Source organism: Oncorhynchus gorbuscha, linkage group LG14, assembly GCF_021184085.1.
Source record: "Oncorhynchus gorbuscha isolate QuinsamMale2020 ecotype Even-year linkage group LG14, OgorEven_v1.0, whole genome shotgun sequence".
Classification (NCBI taxonomy): Eukaryota; Metazoa; Chordata; class Actinopteri; order Salmoniformes; family Salmonidae; genus Oncorhynchus; species Oncorhynchus gorbuscha.
In genome coordinates, this window is record NC_060186.1 from 5,910,214 (window position 1) to 5,917,981 (window position 7,768).

The 7,768-nt window shown below is 43.5% G+C and overlaps 1 protein-coding gene across 1 annotated transcript in view; it reads left to right on the forward strand.

Annotated features, from left to right (window-relative positions):
* Window positions 1–7,460, forward strand: part of e2f7 (E2F transcription factor 7) — a 43,308-nt gene extending 35,848 nt beyond the window's left edge. Inside the window, exons 12-13 of the mRNA XM_046296845.1 lie at window positions 176–537; window positions 5,347–7,460. Coding sequence (XP_046152801.1) covers window positions 176–537; window positions 5,347–5,499 — 515 coding nt within the window. The 3' untranslated portion in view covers window positions 5,500–7,460. The remainder of the gene's footprint in view (window positions 1–175; window positions 538–5,346) is intronic.
* Window positions 7,461–7,768: the final 308 nt, after the last annotated feature.

Consider the following 7,768-nt stretch of genomic DNA (forward strand, 5'->3'; position numbering starts at 1 on the left):
ATTTTTCTATGTTCTTGTGATTTTTGGCTGTACCTCGTCTCCTGTTGGTTGACCTGACGTCTACTCCCCCTCCTCATGGTTTCATAGGGTGCTGGTCAAAAATAGTGCACTAAATGGGGAATAGGGTGCCATTTTTCACAGATGACTCATCCTCATTCACCCTTCTCCCCTCCAGGTCTCAACAGTCTCAACTTCCTCCTCTCTGCTGGTCAGACGACAGGCGGCCTGATTCTACCTACTGGCACCCTGCCCTATGTCCTTGTGTCCTCCTCCACCCTCTCCCCCTACCCACTCATGGCCAACAGGGGCGATGCCAATCTCAATTTCAACATGTCCACCATGATGTCCCCCGCCTGCTTCGTGGTGGGATCCGCCGGGCCCTACACAGTGGCTGGAGCCCCGGAGTTCAGTATTGGGGCAGTGGTGCCGGCCCTCTCCAGTCCAGAGCAGCACCCGCTGTTCGGGTCAGCACCCATACCTCCACATTCTCCCTTGGAGACCAGGCCGTCTCTGACCTTCATCCAGACAGAGACACAGGTGAGATGGGCAGGAAGACAGACAGACAGGTGGGAAGATAGATAGACCGGCAGGAAGACAGACAGGAAGATAGATAGACAGACAGATGGGAAGATAGATAGACCGGCAGGAAGACAGACAGGAAGATAGATAGACCGGCAGGAAGACAGACAGGAAGATAGATAGACCGGCAGGCAGACAGACAGACAGGAAGATAGATAGACCGGCAGGAAGATAGATAGACCGGCAGGAAGACAGACAGGAAGATAGATAGACCGGCAGGAAGACAGACAGACAGGTGGGAAGATAGATAGACCGGCAGGAAGACAGACAGACCGTGCCTTAACCACTTCACATGGATCAGATTATATAGACAGACAAACAGACCGTGCCTTAACCACTTCACATGGATCAGATTATATAGACAGACAAACAGACCGTGCCTTAACCACTTCACATGGATCAGATTATATAGGCAGACAGACAGACCGTGCCTTAACCACTTCACATGGATCAGATTATATAGACAGACAAGACCGCGCCTTAACCACTTCACATGGATCAGATTATATAGGCAGACAGACCGTGCCTTAACCACTTCACATGGATCAGATTATATAGGCAGACAGACCGTGCCTTAACCACTTCACATGGATCAGATTATATAGACAGACAAGACCGCGCCTTAACCACTTCACATGGATCAGATTATATAGACAGACCGTGCCTTAACCACTTCACATGGATCAGATTATATAGGCAGACAGACCGTGCCTTAACCACTTCACATGGATCAGATTATATAGACAGACAAGACCGCGCCTTAACCACTTCACATGGATCAGATTATATAGACAGACAAACAGACCGTGCCTTAACCACTTCACATGGATCAGATTATATAGACAGACCGTGCCTTAACCACTTCACATGGATCAGATTATATAGGCAGACAGACAGACCGTGCCTTAACCACTTCACATGGATCAGATTATATAGACAGACAAACAGACCGTGCCTTAACCACTTCACATGGATCAGATTATATAGACAGACCGTGCCTTAACCACTTCACATGGATCAGATTATATAGACAGACAGACCGTGCCTTAACCACTTCACGTGGATCAGATTATATAGACAGACTGTGCCTTAACCACTTCACGTGGATCAGATAATATAGACAGACAGACCGTGCCTTAACCACTTCACATGGATCAGATAATATAGACAGACAGACTGTGCCTTAACCACTTCACATGGATCAGATTATATAGACAGACTGTGCCTTAACCACTTCACGTGGATCAGATAATATAGACAGACAGACCGTGCCTTAACCACTTCACATGGATCAGATAATATAGACAGACAGACCGTGCCTTAACCACTTCACGTGGATCAGATTATATAGACAGACAGACTGTGCCTTAACCACTTCACGTGGATCAGATAATATAGACAGACTGTGCCTTAACCACTTCACGTGGATCAGATAATATAGACAGACTGTGCCTTAACCACTTCACGTGGATCAGATTATATAGACAGACTGTGCCTTAACCACTTCACATGGATCAGATAATATAGACAGACAGACTGTGCCTTAACCACTTCACGTGGATCAGATAATATAGACAGACTGTGCCTTAACCACTTCACGTGGATCAGATTATATAGACAGACAGACTGTGCCTTAACCACTTCACGTGGATCAGATAATATAGACAGACCGTGCCTTAACCACTTCACGTGGATCAGATTATATAGACAGACTGTGCCTTAACCACTTCACATGGATCAGATTATATAGACAGACAGACCGTGCCTTAACCACTTCACATGGATCAGATAATATAGACAGACAGACTGTGCCTTAACCACTTCACGTGGATCAGATTATATAGACAGACTGTGCCTTAACCACTTCACGTGGATCAGATTATATAGACAGACAGACTGTGCCTTAACCACTTCACATGGATCAGATTATATAGACAGACAGACTGTGCCTTAACCACTTCACATGGATCAGATTATATAGACAGACAGACCGTGCCTTAACCACTTCACATGGATCAGATAATATAGACAGACAGACTGTGCCTTAACCACTTCACATGGATCAGATTATATAGACAGACAGACTGTGCCTTAACCACTTCACATGGATCAGATTATATAGGCAGACAGACAGACCGTGCCTTAACCACTTCACATGAATCAGATTATATAGACAGACAAACAGACCGTGCCTTAACCACTTCACATGGATCAGATTATATAGACAGACCGTGCCTTAACCACTTCACATGGATCAGATTATATAGACAGACAAACAGACCGTGCCTTAACCACTTCACATGGATCAGATTATATAGACAGACAGACCGTGCCTTAACCACTTCACGTGGATCAGATTATATAGACAGACTGTGCCTTAACCACTTCACATGGATCAGATTATATAGACAGACTGTGCCTTAACCACTTCACGTGGATCAGATAATATAGACAGACAGACCGTGCCTTAACCACTTCACATGGATCAGATTATATAGACAGACTGTGCCTTAACCACTTCACGTGGATCAGATAATATAGACAGACAGACCGTGCCTTAACCACTTCACGTGGATCAGATTATATAGACAGACAGACTGTGCCTTAACCACTTCACGTGGATCAGATAATATAGACAGACCGTGCCTTAACCACTTCACGTGGATCAGATTATATAGACAGACTGTGCCTTAACCACTTCACGTGGATCAGATTATATAGACAGACTGTGCCTTAACCACTTCACATGGATCAGATAATATAGACAGACAGACTGTGCCTTAACCACTTCACGTGGATCAGATAATATAGACAGACCGTGCCTTAACCACTTCACATGGATCAGATAATATAGACAGACAGACTGTGCCTTAACCACTTCACGTGGATCAGATTATATAGACAGACAGACTGTGCCTTAACCACTTCACGTGGATCAGATAATATAGACAGACCGTGCCTTAACCACTTCACGTGGATCAGATTATATAGACAGACTGTGCCTTAACCACTTCACATGGATCAGATTATATAGACAGACAGACCGTGCCTTAACCACTTCACATGGATCAGATAATATAGACAGACAGACTGTGCCTTAACCACTTCACGTGGATCAGATTATATAGACAGACTGTGCCTTAACCACTTCACGTGGATCAGATTATATAGACAGACAGACTGTGCCTTAACCACTTCACGTGGATCAGATAATATAGACAGACCGTGCCTTAACCACTTCACGTGGATCAGATTATATAGACAGACTGTGCCTTAACCACTTCACATGGATCAGATTATATAGGCAGACAGACCGTGCCTTAACCACTTCACATGGATCAGATTATATAGACAGACAGACCGTGCCTTAACCACTTCACATGGATCGGATTATATAGACAGACAGACCGTGCCTTAACCACTTCACATGGATCAGATTATATAGACAGACAGACCGTGCCTTAACCACTTCATATGGATCAGATAATATAGACAGACAGACTGTGCCTTAACCACTTCACATGGATCAGATTATATAGACAGACAGACCGTGCCTTAACCACTTCATATGGATCAGATAATATAGACAGACAGACCGTGCCTTAACCACTTCACATGGATCAGATTATATAGACAGACAGACCGTGCCTTAACCACTTCACATGGATCAGATTATATAGACAGACAGACCGTGCCTTAACCACTTCACATGGATCAGATAATATAGACAGACAGACCGTGCCTTAACCACTTCACATGGATCAGATTATATAGACAGACTGTGCCTTAACCACTTCACGTGGATCAGATTATATAGACAGACAGACCGTGCCTTAACCACTTCACATGGATCAGATTATATAGACAGACAGACCGTGCCTTAACCACTTCACATGGATCAGATAATATAGACAGACAGACCGTGCCTTAACCACTTCACATGGATCAGATTATATAGACAGACAGACCGTGCCTTAACCACTTCACATGGATCAGATTATATTGGAAAGCAGTTAAATCCGGTCACATGATGTATGACCTTTTGTGTATCAGACAAACACTGGAAATGCCACCGTCAAAGTCTGTTTATCATGTTTTAACTATTCCACAGCAGTTCAGCTTTTGTTTTGCTTTAAAAAGATTATCCCCGAAAAGGAAAATATAGCTTTTTTAACCTCAGCAGAGTTCATGAATCTTTTGATCATTAAAAGACAATTAAACTCCCCAACATAGCTCTGATGACGTCACTCTGTGCCTCGAGAAGACACTTCTCAGACAGCGGTTGCATCCCAAATTGGACTCTATTCCCTATAGCTATAACTCACTAGCCCATAGGACTTTTGTCTAAAGTAGTGCATTATGTAGGGATTAGGGTACCATTTGGGACACAAGCTCACTCGTTAGACTCTTGGCGCAAAATGAAGGGACATTATTAATGATTGGACGAGCCAACGTGTTCATCCATAACAAATGAATCAGCACACAGGTTGTTCGCTTGTTCTGCTTAGAAATGCATAGCTCGGTTTCGCAGTGGGGAATAGGGTTCAAGCTGAAATGTGTCCTTCGCTGGAAAACATTGTGTTTCTTAGAATTGAATTGAGTGGTATTTTATAAGGCTGGTATTTGGAAGAGGGGTAGATGGAATACTGTCACAGTGATACTCTACTGCCAGAGTTGATTATTCATCTGTAGTGAGATGCTCGGCAGAGGCAGCATTCCTTAAACTGTGTGGTTTCAGGGCCTCACTCTCTTGTCTCTCCACCACAGACTCCCAAGGAGGAGGAGGCGGCAGCTGGCGGTGGTTCCAAGGCCTTCTTCCAGACGCCAGGGACCCTGGGAACGGCCACCACAACCCCCGTGGCCCGCCGACGAGGCTCCGCCCAGAGGAGGCTGGACATCGGCCAACCACTGACCAATTAGAAGTCTGGGGACCTTTTAGAGTGGGCGTGGCTGTTAGCTATAACCTGAAAGGCTGCCTAGTGGCCTGAGAGGAATGGACAAATGTTGCTCTCCGGCTAAACGTGCTCTGACTGCGCTAGCTTTGGCTTTACTCCCCACGCTCTGACTCTCAGGGTATCTTTTCTGTATGACCGAACTGTGTTGCTTTCATACCACTGGTTCTTCGCCTTATTACTAGGGAATGAATGCTAGTCTATACGATACCTTCTTTAAGTGCCTCATCATGTAGGGCGAAGTTGCCCCTAGACTCTGATTTTGGGCCAGTTTGCAGTTTCCCCACTAATGGTTAAGGTTAGGATTGGGGGAAGGGAAGCTGATCCTAGGGGAAACTTCACCCTCGAGTTCCTCATGATTGGACTGTGGGACACCGATAACTATCAGAGGACACAGGGAAGCAGTGTTGTCGTCTTTTGTTTTAGTGCCCTCCTGTGGTGGGAGTTGGGTACCACTCATATTTATTTTTCTCGTCCATCTTCCATAGAAAGATTGAGCTACCTTGGTAATCACTCCACCCATGACTTTATTATATCCCAACGTTATTTATACATTAACTAATATATCTGTTGAGTATTGGGACTGTTGAGTAACAATTCCGATGATGCTACTCTACTTTTAGCACTAATTATTTAAGAATATACTTCCGATTCTTGAGTTTCGCTGGCTCTGGAGGGATTCGGTAAAAACGGTATCCGTAGGAAAGGGGAAAACAGTTGATCATAGGTGAATGATATCTGCGGACGCTGAAAGGTTTCCCATGATGACACATTTCAGAAACCGGTGTTGGTAATAAGTCCTGATGTCGAAGAGATATCAATACGCTTCTTGGTTGCATTTCTAGCGTGTAACTGACCTGGCTCTAAGAGAGGTTTAAAAACCACTGGTTTTCACTGTGTAAATGAGGTTCACTTAAAAACTCCACCCAAAAACTATATTTTGCAATGCGTTTCATTAGTCCATTGTTGATATAGTCCAAAATATTTTGGGTGGAGTTTTCCTTTAATCAGTCAAAGCAACACGTTGGTGAGCTTAAGGCCTACAAAATGGCTGCCAGGGTTTTTGGTACAAAGACTGGCATCTTGGCCACTCCAAAGGGTTCTGTATTTGTACAACACTCATGTGGTTTACAGGTTTCCAATTGTTGGGCTTTAAGAATAACACCAAATGCCAGCATCGCTCTCTGTCAATGTGTATGTGCTCACACCACCATGCCAGGTGAAAACTAAATGTGAAATGATTTGATGATGTTACAAGATACTTGAATGACTTGGTTATCTAGCGGTATATACTGGAGACTAGAGTGAAATATCAAAGTACTGTATTTAATGCATTAAATGACGTGCATTAGAGTTTGGCCTCTGGAATAGTTTTTTTGGGGGGGGGAGTAATTGAGGAAAAGTTACATTATACCAAAGGGTGCTGATCATCTACTTGAACTGTAGAACACAGGAGGTTGGTGGCACCTTAATTGGGGAGGACGGGCTCAGGGTAATGAGTGGAATCTGGAATGGTGTCAAATACATCACACATGGCTTCCATGTGTTTGATTCCATTTGCTCTGTTCTGGCCATTTATTATGAGCCGTCCTCCAGTCAGAGGCCTCCACTGCTGTAGATGTGTTGTACAAATCTTTTTTTTTTTTTTTTTTACCAGTAATTATTTTTGTATATTGTATTCATATGTTTTTAATTATTACTTCAAAACATTGAAATGTTTAATTTAATGCTGCTTCTTATCATAAAATAATCATTGCACTGCTAGTTTCTGTAGTTATCCGTCCGCTGCTTTGTAGGAAACCTTTTCTAACATTACAACACATTGTTATTTTCACGCTGCTTACTACTGGCTGTATGTATGTTATGGGACAAACAGGGTTTTTTCTCTAGACATCCACAACCTTTGTAATAAAAAAGTGAAAATGTCCAGTGATATGAGCAACTTGTATTTCTCACACAGATTTTTCACCTGTAAATGTAGCATTGTATATCTAGCTCTGAGCAATGACACTTCGTTTTGTCAAATTACAACATATTTAGCCACAGGTCGTTGTGCTACACAATATAGTGAATAAGGCACTGGCACATAGCTGCCATTGAAGGAACTGACCAATAGATGGCAGTAGATCACTCAAAGAAACAGCATGCTCCATATCCTAAAGGCCCTGAATGAAAACCTGCATCCTTCCTTTCTCTGAAGTATTTATTCACTAGTCTGACATGGACATGCCTGGATT